Raw genomic sequence first — 24,317 nt, forward strand, 5'->3', positions numbered from 1 at the left:
GACTACAAGTGGTTAGAAATAGAAGGAACCATAAAGATCAGTTTCCTTGAGCGTAAGTATTCCTTACTCCTCACCCTTCTGTTTGTGAGTTGTCTGTCCCCCCCCCAGCTATGTGTGTTGCAGTTGGAGAGTTGCCATTCCCCAAGGTGTCACTTAATGGGAGGTTCTACTTTCTGCTTCTTAAGTGTAAGAAGGAACTGATCTAGATCCTTGAACCCTGAAAGCATGAATTAGAAAGGAAATCCTTGCATTGGAGAAACTCATCCTCTGACCTCTCAGCATCTACTGTGAGGAGATGGTAGCAAGACAGTGGCATTGTAAGGAGAGTTAGCAAGACAGTGGTATTTGGAGAAGTGTTGTTGAGTCAGATATGCAAGAAACTATTTAGATAAAACATTAATATACTGATTTCTTTTTATCAGTGCAGATGTGGTATTTATCCTCACAGCATTTGTGGTTTTGGAGAACGTACTCTTGAGTACCAGAGATATGAAGGAGCTGAAGTGAAATCCCCCAGGACCCACTCTCCATCACAGGCCTCTTCAGGATGCCTGGGGCTTGTGGGATTCCATTCACCAAGGCTGGTCAGTTCAGCCTTATTGGAGCTTTATGTACCAGACAAGTAGGTCTAGCTTGGCTGCTATGAGAGCAAGGGTGCTATGCTTATTAGAAAGTCTCCATAGTCAATAAAATTGGTAGAGATGCTGAGTTACTGAAGGAAGTACAACTGTTCTGGAGGAAATGGATTCACTGAGGTGTCAGGAACCCAGCATAACTGACATCTAAAGGACAGCCATACTCTCATCCACTTTGACATAGTCATACACCCACAATCACACTCACACATAAACACATTCACACACATAATGACACAAACAGCTTCACCCTCCCAGACTTCTCTCCTCCCTACACTCATAAACACACACACATGCCTCACACACACTTTCTCAGTCAAAAGAGTACCTTAGGGGAGACCTCATGGCTGACTCAAATGCTGATTAATGCTGTCATTTTTATTACACCAAAGGTCTTAACATTTATTTTGAGATGAACACAAAGTCTGGTATACTGCTGTTACAGTGTCATGCATTCTCTCCAGTACAGCTTCGGAGCTCAAGATCACTGCAGTACGCACATAAGAACCGCACTCCAGAGGGAAAAGGAGAAAACTGCAGATCCTTGTTCTCTCCAGTATCAGTAGACTAATGGTGCTTCACTGCTACAGCAGTTGAGGAATCTCATGTGCTGGGCAGGTGTGTTTTCAACAGCTAAACAGGTATGACTGATAAGGAATCTAGGTGTGGGTAAGTTCCTAACACCAAGACTGTTTTGGGGTAAATATATATATTCCTCAAATATGCAGCACTGACTAAAGGGGGGGCATGCTTAGCACTGCTTCTGAGCTAGGTTAAGCTATCAGGAGTCCTCAATGAAAGGAGTCCTGGTTTCACAAAGAAGAATAAGACATGATGGCGCTGTCACAATAAGGCCACTAAACTCACAGCAAATGATGACCTCAGAGGATGCTCTCATAACTACAGGAAAGCAGCTCTAACCTCTCTGATGTCAGGTGCCCCTTGCTGCTTAGGCACCTGCCCTGAGACTTTCACATGGTCCTTTCTGAGCTGCACATCACTTAGCACAATGGAGCAAAGGAAGGGGCCACACAAGTCAAGGTCATGGGACATCACCACTAAATGTGGCTGATTGTTGTTGGCAAATGTCTCAGATGCCTTCCCCGGTTGGGCCAGGTGCCCATGTGTGTCTGGAGAGCTAATCTGAAAAGAGGCTGGCAAAGGACTTCCTCAAGCTCCTGATGGTCTCTGCTTTGGCTTCATCCTCATTGGTTGAAGACCGGAAGAAGGAGGACTCAGAGAAGCTGAAGGCATTTGTCAGGGACTGCGACTTGCTTGAAGATAAAAACCAGAGAGAATGTGAGAGGGTGGTGTTCCCAGCAAGGTGGGAAAGGATGATGACATGAGGATACACAACTGGAACCCAACTCCCACCCGAGGGAGCCCACAGTGACAGAAAGCCAGCAGTAGTCATGCTACCAGCACTCTGGGAGACTCCTATGCTATTTTCTTCACCTTCAGTGTTGCTAAAACAGGAAAGGATGGGGCAGTGAGGAAAGAGAGAAAGGAGAAAATAAAGAGAGACAAGAAAAAGGGAGAAGGGAAAGAAGAAGAAGGGTGACTCAAAGAATGTTTCTTTTATTTAATGCTAAAGGGCCAGCAAGCTAAATTTCAGAGGCTCCAATTTGGTAAGGTCTAATCTAGGATCCACACCCTTCTCCCCTGATGAAATATAACTAGGGCTCATGGACTCTTGCACTCTTTTCCATGAACTGTCAAGTAGTGGAGCCAGCATCGGAAGATCTGAGTCAAAGTCTTGGTTCTGCCACTCACTTACTCTTGACTTTAGGTATTTGGTTTCTTATTTACAGTATGTAGATGTTTGCTAAAATAATCTCTAGACCTTTTTAGAGCTTTTTATATTCTGCTTTTTTCTTTGATTCCAAAAGAACCTTATGGCTTGACATAAACTCTAATGCTCAGATTCCTTGTTCTTAAAATAGACATAATCACCCTTTGCAGCCTTCCTCAGAGGAGCCCTAATATGAGGTCTGTGGGACTCAGAGTTTCCAGGGGCAAGAGATTCAGATGGCCCTCTGCATCCACGGATTTAACCAACCAAGGAACAAACATATTTGAAAAAAAAAAACCATCTCAGTAAGTTCTAAAAAGTACACTTGAATTTGCCATAGCCGAGCACTATACTTAAACCATGTGAATGAAGATGTATAGGCATACCCTGCTATAGCCTACATGCAAATAGTATACCACTTTATATAAGGAACTTGAGTATCTGAGGATTTGGGTATCTGCAGGGGCCCCCAGAACCAATCCTTTGTGAATGCCAAGGGACAACTACACATACCAGGCCTACACAAGGTTATTAGGCAGTTTTCTAATGAAAAACAGAACAAAACAAAACCCATATCACTCACATTTGAGGAACCTATTTATCCCTTGAAAGATTACTGATTCAGAGAGAAAAACTGTGAAGGCAAGAAGGTTGGGGGAAGGCTAAGCCCAGCACTCTAGAAGAGGACACGATGTCTGGTGTCTCCAGTGGCCGTCTTCTCTCCTTGACTTCTATTGTGTCTTTCCTGCTGGCTCTGGCTCTGCAACTCTTCTCCCAGTGTCTTAAAACTCCCAGCCCTCCCCTAATTCATGGCGCAGCCCCAGAAACTTTGTTCTACAGAAGTGTGAGCAGTTTCTCTTTTGCTGCCGTGACTGAACAGATGCCCTGCCTTTCATTAGGGCTGGGGATGAGCCCCAACATGCTGATCTCTGGGAGGGGGACTCCTCTGCACGCAGAGGCTGAGGGCTCCAGGGACAAGCCTCCCTCATCAGGGACTGGCTCTATCCAACAACTTCAGCCCAGTGGCAGTGGCAACCCAAAGATCTGCCCTCAAACTGGGCTAAAGTTGGCTAATGAGAAGGTAGGAAAGATTAAAAAGTTAGCATAGAGAAAACAAGTGAGTTGAGGGGATGTAATGGGGCATGCGAGATATGAAATGTGCCAATGGCCAAGCTGGGGAGCAGGAGGGGTGACACGCCTCCTGTCATGTAGGACTAGAAGACCCAGAGAAAGTGGTTGTCAGGACCACCTGAGTCCTAATCCTAGTGGCTCTGCCACTAATTAGCAGAGCAGCTTTGAAAAAGAAAATTAATCAAATCTTTTTTGAGCCATGTTTTCTCATCTATGCAATGACTAGACCATCTCTAAAATTGGCTCATTTGAGCTGCAAAATTCTATAGCCCACTTTTCTCCCTCCCTAAAAATTCTCATCATTTTACTCTGAGAAGCAATGATGGGTCTCTACCATTCCCCCAAGGATACAGCTGTCTGTGCTGACAGTGATGACAGAGAATGGCTTGGGAAAATTGAAGAGAGGCATCTCTGGTTCTAGGGGAGAAGGTGGAACTGATTGCTGTCCACATCCAGGTGCTGTTCTGAACAGCTGTATTGTTTTGTAGGGACCCTCAGTTCTTCATCTGAAGCAGGACAGTGTAATGGGGGCTTCCAAAATTACTCCTGGGAATGATGGAACCCCAGAAGATAGAGTTCCTCAGGGTCTCCATCTGGGCCCTTCTCTGATGACCTCACCAGAAACTGATCTCCATCTGACAAAGCTGAGGGTAAAAGTTAAAATGGATTTAACTACTTCCCCGTTTTCCTTCTGGGCAGGCTTGCTGATTACATACCCTACATTGTGAGTCAGAAACAGCAAAGAGGATTAAAAAAAAAATTGAGACAGAGAGAGAGAGAGAGAGAGAGAGAGAGAGAGAGAAAAGGAATGGAAAAAAGAGTAAGAGACAGAATAAAAAAACCCCAACAACAAGAACACCCTAAGCTAGTATAAGAATTGGAGAAGGGATAGTAACTCTGCCTTACTGCTACTCCCCAGGAAGAAAGGGGAGGGTTTGAGCTTATAGCTAGACCTTAGGCTTTCACTTCCTTCTTTCCTAACCTCCCCAATCAACCCTAAACAGGCCCCCAACCAAAAATAAAAAAATAAAAAAATAAAAAATAAAACCAAAAACTCCAAAAACAAAACAAAACCCCCTAAAACTATCTGTGGAGGAGCAGGAAGAGGCCGGATGGAACGTGGTTTCTAGCTCCTCTAGAGCCCAAGGCCTGCGAGAAAGGGCAGGAAGGGAGGGGGAGGAGCTGCTGAGTTGTCTCTTACTTGAGCTGTGGGTGAGGCTGGGGCTTCTGCGGTGGAGCTGCTGCCGGGGGTGGCTGGGCCTCTGCCAGGGAGCTGCTGCTGGAGGGTGCGTCTCCGTGGGTGGTGGGGCCGCCTGGCAGCTGAGGAGCCGAGAAGGAGGAAGAAGAGGAGGAGGAGAAGGAAGAGGAGGAAGGTGGTACTGATGGTCCATGGGGGAGCCGGCGTGGAGGCAGCACCTTGCCTGGGGGTTGCATTCCTTGGGGTTGCCCAGGGCCCCCTAGGTTCAGTACAAGAAAAACTTCATAATTTAACCATATCAAAGGGTTTTCTTGCTAGAATTTACATCTCAAAGGGTGGGTGTGGTTAGTTAATTACTGAGAGGATAAGCTCTCTCACAAGACTCTGAAGGGCTCCAGAGCGAGTCCCTGGTTACCCTCCTACATTGCCACTACTTGCTTCTCCTCAGAGACACAGCACCTCAGTCACAGCAGAAGTTAGGAGGACAGGGAAGAAACCATGGGCTGAGTGGCTTCAATCAGAGGTGAGCTCTCTACAGAAGACCCCCCAAACAAGAGGGTCCTCACCCTTCTTTCCCAGAGGTTCCTCAGGTACAGGCCAACCTGCCCCATGGTGTACTAGGAGGTCTCAAGTTCCACACAGCAGACACACTACAAGGCAGTGGAAAGAGCACTGGTCTGGGGATCTGAAAACCCAAGACATAGTCTATCAGTGATTCCTTAAGCAAGTCAGCAAACTTCTCTGAGCTGCTGTGTTTCCAACCATAAAACTATTAAAAAGTAAGGCCTAATTTTAGTTTTCTTTCAGGATGGCAGCATTTCAAAGATGATAATGGATGAAAAGTTCTTCAAAAAGTATTCTGTGCTTTACAATCATAGACAATCACCAACTTACATGGTTTTTACGGAGCTGGCCTTCCTCCTGCTCCAAGCCTACATGTATCTGATTCCCACACCCCAACTCACCAGGGTTTCATTTTAGCATTTGCTCATGTCCATGACTACAATAAATTTTTTTGCTTCCAGGCACTGTTTTGCCTCTTAGTACCATTCTCAGGGGCTCCAGTCCCTTTCAGATGAACGTGGTAAAATACTCCAGAAATCCAAGCCTCATTTTCCCCTGGGGATGTTGTGGGCACCACCTGGCAAAGACACTCCTCTCCCCCCAAGAGGGCTAGGATGTCCTTCTCCCAGCATAGGACAGAAAACCATCTGGTGGTCTGAAAAGAAGAAAAAGGCTATTCTTTTTCTGGGGATTGATAGGCAGTATGCATGGTACCAATGGCCCTGATTTTGCAGAGAGAGACTACTATACTCAGAAGAAGTCCACATATGGACTAATGGAAATGAAACATAATTGGCCTGGAAGATCCAATTTTTCAGTCTCAATCTCAGAGTCCACATCTATGAGCCTATTGGAAGTAGTGGGCTTATAGAAATTCAATAGCAGCTAAGACTTGTGTTGTAACTTAGTTTTCTAGAAATACCAGAATACCTATACCCTCTGGAGAGGCAGAATTCTGTCTATACCACCCATGATTGTCAGCCCATTTCCCCACTACATGGCATAGGTTCAACTTTATTATCAATTACCAATTAATACTAGGGTAAGTTACATATAAATACATTAAAAAATAAATAAATGGGAGTATTGCATGTTTAAGAAGTTCCAGGTTCAAATTACATAACTGGTGAAGATGACAGATTAGCAGACAATTTAATATTAACCAGATTTGGCCTTTTCCAAATTTTGGTATCATTTATATTAGCATTTTCTTATAAAGCACTGATAGCTCAGCATCTTGTACCAGAAATCTGAGTTTTCCCACCTGTACAGAGATGCTTGAATAGCCAGAAACTTTACAACTTAACACTGAAGACAGATATAACTTTTCCTTTATTGCACATTAAGCTGTACAAGAGTCACAAAAAAGAGGTACTTCAATCACACTTCCAGCATTGGCTGAGGTTCTCACAGCTGGATCAGTACAAAAAAAAAGGGGACAAGATCAGAAAAGAAATGGTACAAAACACCTGAATGGCAATTCTAAACTGTGATGCAGATGTCCCCCAGGCCACAGAGTTGTCCCTTAGCATGCTGCCTGAGGGCACATGACAGTCAGGTTACGCTGTCTACTTGTATTTGGCACTTTCTCCCCCACCTGAGATCTTGGCTGATGCCACTCTAGAGCCTGACTGAATTCAAATGACAACTTCGTATTTGTGGTTCACAAATGTCACATGAAAAGCACCTGGATGTTCACACTGAGAACATGCAGAGAAGCAACACCACCATCAGCTCACCACTTGGACAAAAAAATAAAAAAATAAATGTATTCCTCCACCCTGGGAAATGTTGCTCTATTCTTTTCTATCATTTGATCAGATTGGGAGGTATTTAAGGACCTGATTCTTATGCAACCCACCTGGAAGTGTGTAAATGCATATATGTATATATTTACAACAGATTGACTACCATCATCTAAAGAAGGGGTCACAGATAAGAACAATCACACTCAGTGCATTTCCCTGTAGCCTCAGAATTTGCCAGCAACCAAAGGAGAAACTAAGGCAGTGCCCCTTGAGACAAATCATGTTACATACTGCCAACACTAGTTATTCCTTAGACCTGGAAATCCAGAACAGTGACCTGCCAGTATAGAAGTGAGAGGGAATGTAAAAGTAGAACCAGAAGCATTTCTTCTAAAAGGCAAACTGCTGGCATAAAATTCCACGAACCATGGTGCTGGAGGAGGCCACTTGGTGCCTATTCCCAACCTGTCCAGGAGATGGCAAGACGAGGCACTGAACCCAAAGCCTAGTTTAATTAACTGCCTCATCACTGTCCCAGAGCTGCGTGTTGGAGGAAGGAACAAACTGGTGAGGGTTCTTCAAGAGCCGTGGCCATGGAGCCTTTGCCCCAAACACACTCAAGGCAGTATCTGAGTCCATCCTTCCCAGAAAAGATAAAGCTCTTTATTCTTTGGACTCTGGAGGGCTCTTATAACAGCAGAAAACTAAAGCAGGAGCCTACCTCAGACAATACCAATCAAGTGAAATGGGAGAGTTTAAATTTGGTCTTGTTATGATGCCTCAGGAGAGCCAAGAGCAGAATGGCCAAATCCTTCCCAGACTTTCAGTAGCTCTCTGAATTCTATGTCCAAAATTGCTAAAGAATCATCTCTGTACATAGGTCAAGCCTTGGGGAATACAAAGCAGCCCTAGTTCTACAGAAGCACACATGTGGCCAATTCAAAACAGCAACAAAGAAGAAACAACTTGGGTGACTGAGATCAAATAGAAAATACAAATTCACTTTGATATTGCACATCAGCGGCCTTTTTTTTTTTTTTTTTTTTTTTGGTCTAATCTCATAGCTAGTTAATAATAAAAACAAAGGGTACACTGGGATGTAAAATACAGAACACATTCCTAGAAAGAGCTTGTTCTTTATATTTCACGTCATCACTAAAAACACAAAAGCTCTACAGGTACAGCCAGCCTATTCATGTATATCAAACTGCACCAAATTTTAGCAAATGGAGAAAAAAATGGATGGCTTCAGATTCAATGAATGAAGCTATGGAAATTAGACCTTGAAAATCTCTTAAACTTTTATCTAGTTATCCTAGTCATGCAGAAAGATGGGAAAAAGCACAATTCATTGAAGATCCCAAGCATATTCATGGAGGTAAGCAGGGGATGGGGGATGGTTTCATTTGAGCCTGGGTGGCAGTGGGGGGAGAAGGAGAGGAGTTGGGTTTTATTATTGTGGTCTTTGTGTCTCCCCTGTCCATTCCCTAGTCCTATTTCACCCTACATTATGTAATACTTTAAAAAATACTATCAAACCACCCAGAAGATATTCACACTGGACTTGGGAGAGGCACAATTCTTTTGTACACTGTTGACAAACAGCCCTGGAATCACAAGTTATACAGAGAAACATAAGTGAGCATTACAAGCACGAACAGGAACAGGTAAACAACCAGACAGAGGAGCTGACACTGCATAGGAAAAACACAGTCCAGTCAGCATTGAAAGATTGCAGAAACGGCACCAATGGGAGGGTCTGCCGCTCCCCTCCCCGCTGTCCTTTCTTTCCTTATTTGTTTTTGGTTTAAAATTTCTGCCTTGAAAAATTAACTACCAATCACTTTAAGAAGCTTGGACTTTCTTTGGCCCTACTGCAATGCCATTACAGTCGAGAATATACTGTAAACAACCTTGGGGAACTGGCCGCTGAGGTGGGGTCTTGCTCGAGTCCAGATCCTTAAGTGTTCCACTCTGGAAGACAAAAATTAAAAAGAGATAAAAACAAAACTCTAAGCAGATTCCAAAGAGAAGCCTCGTGGCTTTGTAGTATGGCTGTAGTGGGTTCTGTGGGATCCAGTGGGATCTGGCCCAAAGACTTCTGCTCTTTCAGAAATGCCTCAAAAAATTTTCCAGCCTCTGGGCTGTTGCTGGGACACAGGTGTAGGCAGCTTGGGGCTTAGAACCACAGTGATACACAATGTCTGAGACCTCCTCAACTCCTTTTATATTCCACCTCCTTTTAGACTATTAAGAAGCTTTGGGCCTTCCATCAGCATCTGGTTTCTTCTATCTCCCCGTCATACTCACAGGCCCTGCTTCCTGAAGAAAAGGGAAGAATCAACACCAAACTCCAAAGAGCAGGCTTGGCTTTCAGTGACTACAGGGAGTGGAGAAGTGGGACCTGGGGGGTGGGGGTGGGAGGAAGAGTGCTGGACCAGGTGACTAGATTAGACTTGGCTCACTTTTTCTGTGTAGATAACTCCAGGGTGGGATCAGCTCTGGAGCTGTCTCAGGGACCAGAGCCACTCTTTGGGCAGGCTAGAACTCCCACAGGGAGGGACCTGAAGGAGGGGGCAGTTGTTTGTTTCCCAGAACCCTCCTTACCCACAGGGAAGAGTATGATGTTAATGTTTGTAAAAGTGCTCAAGGCCAAGCTGTTTTCCCTCTCAAACAGCATCATTACATTTTACCGAACAACATGGCTCTACTCCCATGCTTCCTCTCCTCCCAGCTGTGATTCTGATTATGCCCTAACAGGATCAAAGATACATGTGACTTTAGTTTGTCTAATATTTGTATTAAAGGCAGTGAGGATTTGAAGCTTAAATTCAGCACTGGGGAAATACTCTATAAAGCCCAAGGGCTGCCAAGAATGCCGATGGTGATGTCAAAGGAGCTTCTGAGGCAAGGCTGTGAAATGGGCTGAGAATGTCTTCAGCACTCTCCCACTTCCTATTTTAGTGCTCCTCTCCCCTTGTGACACCCCCCTCCCCAGCCCTAACCACATTAAAACTGTTTCTCCTCCTGTTCCCCATTTTCCATGAGGCTCTGATTCTGGATATCTATCTTCTCTCTTGCCCACTGAGGCCCATTTTCAGCTCTACTACCAGGAAAGCAGAGCATTACCCTTCCTAGTACTATGTACTTAATAACAGCATTGCCTAAAATTGTTCTACTAAGAGGACTTCATATAGAAGAAGGCAGGGAACCTTTTAAATATCCTTAGTGCCACCACATCAGAGGGTACCATTATATCCAAAATCCCCAATCTCTCACAGCTCACAGCAAGAATACCAATATTTCTTTCCCTTTCTTCTAAGCTTTTATGGGATCCACAAGACCGGGGCTGAATCCTGGCATTGAAATAGCCAAACCCAGTAAGACAGCTAGAGAACCAATCTATCCAGTCAGCCATCAAGATCCATCATTGTTTCCCTCTTGGCATCTAAGATTCACTATCTTCTCTTGACCAGCCCTGATCAGGCCTGTATCATTTCTTGCTTAGACTACTAGAATAGTCTCCTCATTCTTTAGTCTCTTCTCTCTCAAATGTATCTTCTCTATGGCTACTTATTATCCTTCTAAACTCTTTCCCTAATTGTATCACTTTAACACTTTAAATAATTTATAGCAAACACTATATATGTATTCAGTAACACAATGGACACTTTAATGCAATATTTACCTTAAACTTCACAACAAGCCTATGAGGTAGATACTATTATCAACATCCCTAATTTTAGATAAGGAAACTGAGTCAGGTAATTTGTCCAGGCTCATACAGTGGGGGCTAATGCAACTGGGAGTGAGCCCCAACAACCTGACCTCATCTTTTCTTCTCATTGCTTACAGAATAACATCCACATTCTGCAGGCTGACATCAGGAACTTTTTTCAGCATGGTTGGAATCGATCTGTTTCACCTTACCTGTCCCTCATGTACGAAACACACCTGCTCCTACTAGACCTGATTCCTCACTGTTTAGTCTCTACTCTAGGCCACTCCACAGTTTACATTTTCTCTTTTTCTACCAATCCAATCCAACACATTCTGGAGGTCTAAGTCCAGTTCTACCCCATCCATGAAGTCTCTTTTCTGACAGCCCCTTTCGATTGTCATCTCCTCTCTGAAATCCTGTTATAGCACTTAGGACACCGAGAGTACTGAAGGGAGTATTTGCAGCGCTGTTTTATTATCCCTAAAGACTGGGATGATGCTTCTAAGAAGACTGCCAGATCCTGAGAGCATGAACAATGTGTCTTCATTTTCTCATGAATTCCTAACAAATACAATGCCCTTTTTGTTTTTTCAAAGAATTGGGATATGTGCAGTGGTGGGATTTAGCTGGTTTGCACCGGTTTGGCAGAACCAATAACTAATTTTTTGTTGAATTCGGTGAACCAGTTGTTAAAATGGCACTTGTAATCAGGGTTCTCTCTGATTGGGCAGCCGTCCAATGTGGAAATCACAAATTTACATTCCTTACTATTTTATTTTATTTTTAATTTTTTAATTTTTTGCAAGAGAGACAGGGACAGATAGGGACAGATAGAGACAGAAAGGCAGAAAGGGATAGAGATGAGAGCATCAATTCTTCATTGCAGCACCTTAGTTGTTCAATGATTGCTTTCTCGTGTGCCTTAACGGGGGAGTGGAGGGGGGGAGAGGAGGGCTCCAGCAGAGTGAGTGACCCCTTGCTCAAGCCAGCGACCTTGGGTTCAAGCCAGTGAACTTGGGCTCAAGCCAGCGACCTTGGGTTCAAGCCAGTGACCTTGGGCTCAAGCCAGCCACCTTTGGGCTCTAAGCCAGAGACCCCGTGCTCAAGCCAGTGACCTTGGGGTTTCAAATCTGGGTTCTCTGCATCCCAGTCCGATGTTCTATCCACTGCGCCACTGCCTGGTCAGGCGTTCTTTATTCCTTTTTAACATTCATCTGTGCAACAGCATATTCTAAGCACCCATAGTAATGTTCATTTCATCCATAGGTAAAAAAAATTGATGGAACTATGCTTGTAATATTTATTTATTCATTTCATAAGACTCATTCTATCTTTGATGAAATACTACATTTTAATTCCCTCATGCTTGTTACTTCAGTAAACAAACATATACTATAAAGATAAAAAGTGCCAAACAACCAGAGGGTGACAAGCTGTCATTGGAAATATCTTAAATAACAGTTTTATTGTTTTTCAGGTATTATTTAGTATTATTTCATTAATATTTTAAAACTTCTTCTTATAACATAATCTAGTTTTGTATAACTCTTTTATTGTTCTTATTTAAGTATTAAATCCATGAAATAAGAAACAAATTTTTGGTGTATTTTTTTTTATACTTAAAATGGTCATTAGGGCAGTGAACCAGTTGTTGAATTATCTGAATCCCAGCAATGGAGAAATCATACCATGGAAACTGGCCCAGCTCTCCTCAGCCACAAAAGTATACAAATAAGACACTCAAGGATGAACTGAGCCCAAAAGTTCCCTTCTAACAGCTTCAGGAAAAGAGCTCCCAGAGGTAGTCCTGTGGGCTGGAGCCTGGGAACGCGCCTTGGCCATCCTTGTCTGGTGCCTAGGGAGCTTCTCCTGTCCTCGGCTCCACCGAGGTTATGGACTGAAGACTTCCCAGGGGTAACAGGAGATGGAAAGAGAGTCCCCTAGGACTGTCCCTTGCCAGGCTGAGACTCTCTGGCTCCACCCACAAGCCTTCCATCTGCTGGGGCTGAGGGCCTATTCCCTGTGGGGCTTGGCTACCATGGGATCTGTCTCCAGCCACCAAGAGCTGTATGGGATGCCAAATTCCACAGAAGTCTGGCCACTCTGACGTCACTGCCAAAGTATGGCCTATAGCCAGCCCATAGCAAAAACTCATGAGCTACAGTTTCCCTCAGGAAGTTGGGTTGACTTAAACAGGTAAGAATGTGAAGTCCACTGCTTGTGCCCAGCTGTACACAAAAAAGGAGGGAGACTATATGGCCTTATAACAGCATAAAGAAAAAATCCCAATAACTGGGTTTAGAGACTGCCAACAAGCTCAGAGGATGTCAGTTAGTAAGGCTGCTGCCAAAAATCTGATGCAGATGGAGGAGCATCAGTGTCTCAAAGAGGGGAGATCACAAGCCCACTGCTCTTTTAGTTGATAAGCCTCACAAGAGAGCACTGCAACCGGACTGGGGTGAAATAAGATAGGTACACCGAGCAGATAGGATGGTGAGAAGTGCGGAAATGCCGTCTTTTCTGATGTGACTTTGGAGTCACTTAATCTCTAAGTTCTAGTTTCCAAATGGGCTGATTGTAAAGATTAAAAAAGGTAACTAGAAAAGCATTTAAGATTGAGTTAGTCAAATGTACATGGTCTGAACAAGGTCAAGGTCTGGCTTGGGTAGTAGTGAGCCTCCTGGTATTAGTTATCCAAGCAGGGCCTGGACAATCTCTGGTTAGAGATAGAGATACCATGTAGTTGAAGGCAGATGACTTCTACAGTCTCTTCTGGCTCTGGGCTTCCATTAATTCTTCCATGAGTTTTTTAGTTCTTTAGATGTCTGAGAAATGGGACAAACCTTTCATAGCTTCAGAGTCTTGCGCCGAGAAAGACACTAGGGCTACTGAGCCTGAGCAGATGTGTCCTGCATACACAGGTTTTGAGGGTTCAGCAAGGAGAGTATGCCACTGCACTCTATCAAAGCTGATTGAGCTGGTCCCTGCTATGCTGAATCTACTGGGCTTTAGTGATGGGCAAGCTGGGGAAAGGCCAGGAGAAAGCTGGTGAAACTCAAGAGATTCCTCCAGATTGGCAGGTTTAGCACTTCGTTGTCAGGAAGAGGAAAGCAAGGGTTCCCCTTAAAAGGTCAAAAGGCCTACTTCTATCCATTCTTACCATCCCCTATACTCCAGTAGGAGCACTAAAAGGGCACAGTACATGGTATTGTAGGGCTGGGGAACAGAAGATTTAGCTCTCCTATTAATAAGCTGTATGACCTTGGACAATCATTTGTATTCTCTTTGCTGATGTGTGAAACAGTGATAGAAATACCAGCTCAAATCATCACACTTAGGGTTGTGTGGCTCAAAATAATGGCTATGCTTTATAAACTGTAAAGTGCTAGGCAAAGTAATTATATAGTTAATATCATCATTATTATTTAAATAATAATATCAATCCAAAGGAATGAATCCCTAATGGTAGGATTTCATGCATCAGTGGAGAAGATACTGTTAGGTGGCTTCCTGTCACCTGGTGCATAGTAGTTTATTACATAGGGGATTCTGGGCTAAGCAGACCATGCTCTCTGTATATCACTAATTTATTTCAGCAAAGCCTCTTAAGAGACAGAAAAGTCATTTCAGAAAGAGTGAAGTGACTGTAAAGTAAATCACTGGTCTGATAGAGAAACCAGGCCCGTGATAAAGGTTTGCAGGTTTTTGCAAAAGGCACCTTTAATTTTTCATCCTGTGGCTTTCAGCAGACAAGCTGAGAGACAGGAGCTCCTATCTGAGGTCCCAGCAGGATAGAAAGCTGAGGAAGGAAAGACATTAAGTGACTCAACTCTTGAGAGTTGTTGGCCTGAGTCCAGCTGCCCCCACTAAGGAGGAAGGCCTTGCTCAGCATATCTGAGACAGGAAATTAGGAAAGGGTCTCAGGGTCTGGCCCCAGGAAAGAGGCCAGGCCAAGCTCCTTGCTGGACACACCACAGAACTATTCTGATCAGCTCCCCCAGGCCCTGCTCCCCCGGTCTAGGACCCTAGGGGGAATGAGGCAGCAGGAAGGAATGTGGTCAAGAGGTTATAGGTTCAGTAAGAGCAAGGGGAACAGCATGTTTTCAGGCACCTTGGGACCTTTCTAGCATCACCTCTGCAGGCCTACAAAGGTGCCTAAGAATGAGCTCCTCTTTCTTTTGTGAGGGAAACTGCTGTGCTGAGGGCAGAGCTTGTCTCCTGGATTGGGCTCTCCCATAATCAGTGATTTCCTAAGGACATAAGAAATGTCCCATGTGGGCACTCCATGAGACCTATGAGAGCACTGAGGGCCAGGTCACCTGAGGTCAGAATGTCAGCTTCAAGTGATTAAAAATGTCCCTAAGAAGTTAAGACAGCCCCAAAATAGTCCATTTCTCTTAATAGTCTGTTAAGAGATATAGTCACTAGTGACTTTATCTGAACCTGCCTCAAATCTTATATTTTCAGTTTATAGCCACTGGGGAACAAATTCTCTAAAGCCATTTCTTCTGTGGGAAGCAGAAAGTCCTTTCATTTGTCCTAAATTTACTTCTAAGCTAAGTGAAGCTCTCTTAGTCCCATGTTTGGGATCTGAACTATGCCCCCTTCCTAACTGCATGGCCCTTTATACCACAATGAAACCACCTTTTCAGTCTTGGTCTCTTTGCACTCAAGAGACCTCACCTATTCAAGCCTTTGTGGCTGAAAAGACCTGAATGAAAATGTTTTGAGTATCTCTTTAGACCAATAAAAAAGGACTGGTAGAATGTATCACCAGAGACCAGAGGCTACTAGGTCTCGGTCTTTCAATTCTGAACTCTCATCACTTCCTTTCTCAGGTCTGTAGCTAATACACAGCCTGAATCACAGCATCTCAGATCTGGAAGGAGATTTTAAAAGTTATCTGCTCTGAGTCCTAGCCCCTAGCCTACCCTTTTACAATGTCCCTGGCAAGTGGCTCACCATGCCCCTGTTTGAATATCAGCAATGATGTGGCAGTCACACACTACTTCACAAAGCAGCCATTTCCTCTCTGTGTTACAGAGTTTACTCCTATCTTCCAGTAGGTAGGTTTGCCGTTGGCACCGATTCTATTCCATAACAGCTATCAGAGAGCTGAAGATATTAAATCATGGGCTCCTCAAAACTCTTGCTATTCAACTGCAGCTCTTTTAACTCTTACAAAATACATTTGTGAAATTCCTCAACTTCCTGGTTTTCTCCCCTTTGAGCACATTCCAGTTAGAGTTTGTCCTTGGTATACTATGACTCTCAGACTAGAAGCAACATTGTAAGTGTGGTCTTATCAGCTCAGGGTAGGGGAAGAGGATGGACACCATATATGTATTAATGTTCCCAAAGGTTGGGTCTTAGACTCATTCTGCATGGATCTAACTGACAAGCCAAACAGAAAGCCTGTTGGTGTCTAAAATCCCTGCATTAGCTATTTAGCCCCTTTGCCCTAGAAGATTTTTTAAAGGAAAATAGAAACATTGGGAGTAGAGTAATGGGAAACGGAAAAATATTAACTACATAAAGGAGAGCACTAGGATGCCACCTCCATTGAAATGACCAGAAAGCTCTGTCCACCTGAAGTTCTCCCTCTGGTTCCTGGGAGTTTCAGGAGCAGCCCACACATCTCCAGGGCCTCAGAATATAAGGCCCAGCTGAGATCTTTTATAGCTTCATATTCATTTTGAAATATCCCCTAATTCCTGTGAGCAGTATATTAGGGTAGATAGGACAGCAGGGTGTACTGGGAGGAGGTTCTGTAGGTATATGGTCTGGAGGCTTTCGCTATCACTGGCCACCAGGTGTCACTGCCACCTTGAAAACTATGTCCCTAAAACACTAGCGTCAATAGGCAGCCCCAGAGTTAGCAGTCCAACCAGGCTAAGGCTAAGTTGACACCAGTTAGAGAAGGCTTTGCCAACTCACCTTCCTGACTTCAGAGACACAACCAGTGCCCCTTACACTCCTGCTCCTTCCTATTCCTTTAAATTGGGCACAGCAGCTAGCCTGGGCCCAATCCTACGATTTTTTTTTCTATGATTAATCCATCCTAGGCTATGGGGGCTGGTTGACAACAAGATAAAGTGTGCCCTCTACTCACCTTCCCCTCCCACTGCCCCCAGCCTCCTTTAGGTACTTTTCTAGAATCAAAGAAATAAAAGCTCCGGAGCCACAGGCAAGGTAGAGAGGGAGAAAGAGAGACAGGTAGCCAATGGCTAGTCATAAGTCTACCCTGGTCTTGATCTAGAATACTGAGCAAGAAGCAGCTCTTAGGGCTCTGACTCAGGTCATATGCTCTTTCAGACTGAGCTGTCAGAGCCACAGAAGAAAGGCCAGCAGGAGGGGACTGTGTGGAATGGCATAGGAGTTAGTGACAACACCTAAGGGCTCAGTTGGTCGTGCAGAGTCCCTGCAGGGGCCCACATCACTTCCATTTGCATCCTACCAAAATTATTCTTAGGATCCTAATACCAACTCCAATACACTGCTGGGGCTGTTAAAGATACTTATACCAACTGGGGATTCATTTAATAAATAAGCATTGCAATAGCATTTCAAGGGGAGGGGGAGATAGATAAGAGTGGTTTGCCTGAGTAGGAGGAGTATTTCATCTTGGTCATTTTTATATAGAATTACTATCATATGGTGCAAAGTAGACTGACTTAGTGTTGTTACTGATTAACCTTACGACCAACGACTGACTGCACCTGTGTAGACCACTTCAACCCCTCCCCCTTAGTATATCCATGATGTATTCAATGGCTACTAAGTGTTAGTTACTCTGCTAGGCCCTAGAGATACAGCAGTAAACAAGTTCCCACTCTTGAGGAGCTCACATTCTAGTAGAAGAGACGAAGAAACAGATGAGGATGATCTTAGCTGATATAGCAAGTACTATGAGGAAAATCAAAGAAGGGAGGATGAAAGTCAGTGACTAGGTGACAACTCTGGATTGGATGTTTGAGAAAATTTCAGTTATACTGTCATGAAGGACCCAGTCAAGCAAAAACTAGGGGAACAGAATTTCAGAGAGAAGACACAACTAATATAAAGGCCCTTTCCAGTGTGGAAAGGACACAGTGAGCAAGAGATGGGATGGTATGAGGGCAAAGAGGCAGGTTGAAGAGGCCTATGTGAATTGCTTGGAAATAATTAAGAGTGTAGATTTAAGGGGGAAACAAAAAATAAAGAGTTCTGTTTTGTCTGTGTTATAGTAAGGATGCATTTTAGACATGCAAATAAAGATGTCAAGCAGTAATTAGAAATATGAATCTGCGCCTGACCAGGTGGTGGTGCAGTGGATAGAGCGTCAAACTGGGATGCAGAGGACCCAGGTTCGAGACCCCGAGGTCGCCAGCTTGAGCGTGGGCTCATCTGGTTTGAACAAAAGCTCACCAGCTTGGACTCAAGATTGCTGGCTTGAGCAAGGGGTCACTCAGTCTGCTGTAGCCCCACGGTCAAGGCACATATGAGAAAGCAATCAATGAACAACTAAAGTGTCACAACGAAAAACTGATGATTGATGATTCTAATCTCTCTCTGTTCCTGTCTGTCTGTCCCTATCTATCCCTCTCTCTGACTCTCTCTCTGTCTCTGTGTAAAAAAAAAAAAAGTGAATCTGAAATTCAAGGAGTGGTCAGAGCAGAAGATAGATATGGGCTAATCAAGACCACAAAGGAATGTATATAGATCAAGTTCTAGGGTACTGACATTTAGAGGTTTAGCAGAAGTAGAGGAACCAGCAAAGGAGGTGAGAAAAAAAAGCCAATGAGGTAGAATGAAAACCAGGCAAGGGTGGGGGACACAGAGGCCTAGGAAAGAAAGTGTTTCAAGCAAAGGGAGTGGTTAACTGTGTCAAGGCTACTGAAAAGTCATAAAAGAGAAAATGAAAAGTGAATACTAGATTTGGTGACACGGAGGTGACTTTAACAAGAGCAATTTTAGTGGGATTATGGAGGTGGAATACTGACAGGAGTGGATTGAAAATAAAACATAACATGATGAAGGGGAGATGGTGACAGACAACTCAAGATTTATTGTGAAGAGAAGCAAAGAAATGGGGCAGAAACTGGAAGAGAACTCAGGAATGTCTTTGTTTTATATTTTATTGTTTTTTGAGAGAGAGAGATGAGAAGTATCGACTCATAGTTGTATCATTTTAGTTGTTTCATTGACTGCTTTTCATATGTGCCAAATTCAAAGGTTTTCAGCCCCTTCTAAGGTTAGTTTCTCCTAACTAACACAGGCCTAGACTAACGTTTATATTAAAATTAGTTAATAGACTTAGAATGATAGTGATGAATGAAATACAGTTTCTGTCCAAGAATTGTTTATATTCTAAATTGAAATCATAACTGAATTCACAGAGGTAGTCCCCATTTGTTGGATGGTGTCTTTCTGTATCCTCTATTAGCTTCCTCTTTAACCTTCTACCTTGACCTCAGGCCGTAGTATTCCCACTGTCACATCTACCAACTGACCTGCATCTTTTTTTTTTTTAATTTATTTAGTGAGAGGAGAGGCAGAGATAGACTCCCATATGAAACCTGACCAGGATTCACCCAGCAAGCCCACTAGGGGGCAATGCCCTGCTCATCTGGGGCCCTTGCTCTGTTGCAACTGGAGCCATTTCTTAGTGCCTGAAGTGGAGAGCATGGAGCCATCCTCAGTGCCTGGGGCCAGCTTACTTCAATTGAGCCATGGCTGCAGGAGGAGAGGAGAAGAGAGAAAGAGAGAGAGAGAAGCGAGGGGGTGGGGAGTGGAGAAGCAGATGGGCGCAATGGGCACTTCTCCTGTGTGCCCTGACCTGGAATCAAACCCAGGCCGACACTCTACCACTGAGCCAACCAGCCAGGGCCTTACTTGCATCCTTATCTACATGAATCTGATTATAAGGCCTGCCCTCTACTGGTGATATGGATTCCACCTCCTTTTTGCTTTCAAGTATACCCTCTCTTCTGCATCTTCAATTTCTTTTTCTCCAGAAGATTATCACATCAACACACAAATATCTCCCATTTAAAAAATAAAACTAAAAAAGTGCCTGACCATGGTGGTGCAGTGCATAGAGCATCAACTTAGGATGCTGAAACCCCAGGTGATGGATCAATTAATGCCTATGATATGAAACCCCAATAAAAACCCTGAACACCAAAACTCAGATGAGCTTTCCTGGTTGATAATCTGTCCTGAATGTTGTCACACATGGATGCCAAGAGTGTGACACATCCTAAAAACAACAGAAGTTTTGTGTTTGGAACTCTCCCAGACTCTACTGTATATATATTATATCTTTCTTTGGCTTATTTTTGACTTGTATCCTTTCCGTAATATACCTGTGAGTATAATAGCTGACAGTAAGTTCTCTAAGTCCTTCCAAAGAATTATTAAACCTGAGGGTGATTTTGGAATCTCTGTTGGTGTCAGGAGTAAGGGCAGTCTTCTAGAGGACAGTGCCGCCATATTTTCCAGTTGGGGTGACTCCACATTTCATGTGACCTTAAAATCCAAAGGGATCTAGAGATAATGTAATTCAGTTTCATTCTATAGGTGAGAAAAGAGAGGTCTAGAGATGGGAGGTTACTTACCTAAGGTCACATAATGTTATGGCAGAGTGGGACTAGCCCCTGAGTGTCCTGAATACCAGCATAGTGTGCTTTCCACAGTATTCTGTTGTAGCTTCCACTGTGAGGCTGGGCAGAGAAAAGCTTATTCATGAGGTAGACTGGCTTTGCTACAAGGGATTTTTACAGGAGCCCCTATATTTAGGGAAGCTCATTCCTTACTATGTTTTCTGCTTTGACTTTGACAGATTTCTCTTTAAAATACTTAATCTGCAATATTAATGTTTACAAAATAAGGGGCTTGTACTAAAGAACAGCTAGCTAGTGCTTTCTGTGAGATAAAAACAATTTTTTTGTGAATTCTCTCTTTGTTACTACACTTTTAAGCTTCAGAGATCATTTTCATATAATCTCAATTTTATTACTAGAAGAGATCATGGCTATTTTGTTGTTGTTGTTCAACCCTCATTTTATAAGCAAAGATGCTAAAACACAGAAATAAGAAGAAATTTACCTAAAGTCACCTTGTAATTCAGTGGCAAGGATGAGGTTGAACTCAGGTAAAAATGGGTAACCCTTTATTGAGTGCTTTGATATACTAAGACATATTTTAGGTTTTCCACTGCATTTGATTCTCATAACAATTCTAAGAGATAGGTGTTATTGTTCTTATCTCTCCTGAGTAACAAATAAAAATGTCCAAGGTCATACAGCTAATAAATGGAGGGTCCAGGATTCAAAGTTGGGCAGTTCTTGCTAGAAAGGACACATTTGAAGTCACTATTTTATTCTACCTACTTAACTGTTTGAAGTAAAATTTTGAAAGTAAGATTTCTGATTTTCATTTACAAGTGATAAAACTTGAACCCTAGAAAGGGCAGTAACTTCCCCTCAAAGTCACACAGCTAGGGGAGGAGTTAGACAAGGACTCAGTTCTTGGATTGAAAGTTCTTAGCCCTGGCTGGTGGCTCAGTGGATAAAGAATCAGCCCAGTGTATGGACGTCCTGTGTTCTGTTCCTGGTAAGGGCACATAGGAAAGGTGACCATCTGCTTCTCTTCCCACCTCTTTCCCCCTTCTCCTCCCTTTTCCCCTCCCACAGCCAGTGGCTCAGTTCGTTTGAGTGAGGCCCTGGGAGCTGAGGATAGATTGGTTGGTCCAAGCATGTCGATCTCAGGCACTTAAAAATAGCTCGGTACTCGAGCATCGTCCCCAGACGGGGTTGCCTGGTGAATCCTGGTTGAGGTACATATGGAAGTCTGTCTCACTATCTCCCCTTCTCTCACTTAAAAAAAGTTCTTACCATTTCATTATACAAAAATTCAGTAGAGAAAAGAATTTGGAAATATTTTTGAAAATTGAGGTATCTCTTAGATGGGACTCAGGTCCTTGCCTTTCTTTGGCCCATTCTAGAGCCACAAGGCCTGAAGTTCCATAAAAACTTCAATGTGGATTTCCCACAAGACCTGCAGAGGGGAGGGGAGGAGAGGGAAAGAAAGGAAGAGGGAGAAGATTCCATATATCCCATCAAGCCTGTAGGTATCTGCCCTCTGTTCCATCCTAGAGCCACCATAGTCTAGAGCAGTGGGCTTGGGAATGGTTCTTGACTCTCCTGTATCTCTTCCCAGCTGCTTACCTGTGGCTGCTGGGTGGTTAAGGGTCTCTGAGGAGACAGGACAGGGGTCCTAGACAGCAGCTGGTTCATCTTGCTGATGACGAGCTCAGTGATGAGTTGTTTGTCCTCCACTTGGTGTTCCCCAATCAGTGGCATACTGCAGTCCACGACCTAGTGGAAGACATGGTCCAGGTTAGGAAAGGGTCTAAAGACATTAAAGGCCTGGTAGAGTCTTTCAGAATAAGAAGGATTTAAGCTAGCAGACATAGGATGGGGTTGAAGGTGGTATTCTCTTCAGCTGAAAGCATATTCCTTTGCAGAAAAAGGACCGTTATATAGTCTTCCTTCAAATCTTTGCTGTGAAGCTCCCCTCAACTGTCACCCAGGCCAGTACTCAGTGAGCCTGAGGAATTGGTTACTGAAGGTAGTGAATGGGGAGAGGTAGAGAACAAGATAGAGTACAGACCCAGGCAGAACTCAGAAGTTTGCAGGCGGGGGGAATTAGGAACACCTGAACGCCATTCCCTTTACTCTATGGTTGGGAACAGGCAGTTTTCATCTGACTATATCTCCACACATACTCTGACCATTAAATGACTAGATTTGCTGCCTTTGCTCAAGACCTGTGATGACTTCCTCTTTGCCCCAATCCTGATTCTTCCTATACCTCAAGATCCAGATCAATGTTTTCCCACTTTATGAAGTACCTGCTTACCCAGGATCACAGACTCTGTATTCCAACTCTCTTCATTTACGAATGACAAAACTGAGGCCCACCCAGAGACGGGAAATCTGACCATACCAAAGGTTACAGGTCAAGCATACCATGGAGTAAATTCTGAAGCCCACTTTGGACTCCTGATACCAATCCTCTGAAATACCATAACTTCTGGCAAGGAGCCTTTTCTGCTCATAGGAAGACTGAGCAGAAATGTGTGTGAAGAATTCATACTGCCACTGACTTTCCCTTTAATACAGAAAAAGGAAGTCAGCAAAGTTGTCTTTGAGGACCAGACTGAGTAGAGTATCTCCAAGACTCAGAGAGATATTGAAGATTCTCCTGCATCCAGAAGGTCTGAGTTCTAGCCCAGGTTGAGACTCTGTGCCCTTGGGCACAAGTTCATAATCAAGTGAGTAGATTACATTAAATGATTCTTTCTGAGACCAAGAATAGTAAAAACATTACAGTACTCCCAAAGGAATGACATTTGGCTAGGAGCCCAGGACCCAGATCTGATATCTCTTACCCATAGTGAAGGTCAGCCTAGCTGGTTGGAAACAACAGCTCCCCATTAGTGGTGGTATTTTGCTATCCACATCCACTGGTCATGTCATCTGAGAACCTTCCCATGGACAGGAGAGTCTAACCAATGTAGTTTGGGCTGCCCACAGTTACCAAGCTAAGAGCTTGGCTTCCAGCTTTGGGTGTTGTCTCTTACTGAGATACTCCTTGGGCCAGACTTACCTCAAAAATGTAGTCTTTCCCATCTTTGCCATGTACAGCTTTGACAGCACAGATGTCCAGGCCACCAAACATCTCAGAGCAGGTATCTACCCACAGCTTGTACCTGGAGGAGATGAGAAGGTGTCCTGAGGTTGGGGCATTAGCTCACATCTAGCCTACTTGCTGGTCACACTCTCCTTGCTGCCTCAGTCCCTACCATCACCCTTCCCTAACCCTCCCTCCCTCGAACCTCACCAAGCACATTGCCTTATTTTTAGTACCCTCCATCTTTGCTCTCCAGATCATATCTGTCTTTCCAGGCTGACAGCAGGTCTCACCAACTCTAGATGGCCTTTCCTTGGCTATTCCAGCATACAGTAAGTAACTATTCCTTTCTTTGAAGCTTCTATGATATGTCCAGTCTTTGTCTCCATAATGTAGCACATAACCCAGTCCTTCCTGATCTTGCTAACTGGCTGCTTGGGCCTTTGTGTTCATCTGTCCTGTCTGATTAGAGGCTCCCTTTAGGCAGGGCTCAATTCTTACACCTATTCATCTATGGAAGGTCCTTTCTTGCTGGTCTAGGGACTAGATTCCTTTTTTCACTCACCTGTCTGACATGGCGATCTGCTCCAGCATTGCAGAACCAGTGTTTGTCTTCCAGTTCCCTGAGATCGATGTCCTCCTACAAGTAGGTCCCACCAGGGTAAGACAGGCAGTAGGCCACACCAGCAGGAAGAAGGCATGAAACTTTCCAGAATTTTAGCTCAGCACTGTTTTCCTGGTCTGCTTCTCCCATTAATAGCCCAGAGGCCTGTTTGCTGAGCCTAGAGCCTGATTGCCTCTGCAAAGCCCCCACCTGCAATGCTTTCCTCCTCTTTAAAAGAGTCCAGCC

General features: G+C 43.9%; 1 protein-coding gene across 1 annotated transcript in view; it reads right to left on the bottom strand.

The window, feature by feature from the left end:
• Positions 1 to 1,030: 1,030 nt before the first annotated feature.
• Positions 1,031 to 24,317, bottom strand: part of SYN2 (synapsin II) — a 232,737-nt gene continuing 209,450 nt past the window's right edge. Inside the window, exons 8-13 of the mRNA XM_066351761.1 lie at positions 24,033 to 24,107; positions 23,444 to 23,546; positions 22,000 to 22,149; positions 8,982 to 9,042; positions 4,760 to 5,015; positions 1,031 to 1,909 (exon numbers count right to left, since the gene is read on the bottom strand). Coding sequence (XP_066207858.1) covers positions 1,774 to 1,909; positions 4,760 to 5,015; positions 8,982 to 9,042; positions 22,000 to 22,149; positions 23,444 to 23,546; positions 24,033 to 24,107 — 781 coding nt within the window. The 3' untranslated portion in view covers positions 1,031 to 1,773. The remainder of the gene's footprint in view (positions 1,910 to 4,759; positions 5,016 to 8,981; positions 9,043 to 21,999; positions 22,150 to 23,443; positions 23,547 to 24,032; positions 24,108 to 24,317) is intronic.

Source organism: Saccopteryx leptura, chromosome 10, assembly GCF_036850995.1.
Source record: "Saccopteryx leptura isolate mSacLep1 chromosome 10, mSacLep1_pri_phased_curated, whole genome shotgun sequence".
NCBI lineage: Eukaryota > Metazoa > Chordata > Mammalia > Chiroptera > Emballonuridae > Saccopteryx > Saccopteryx leptura.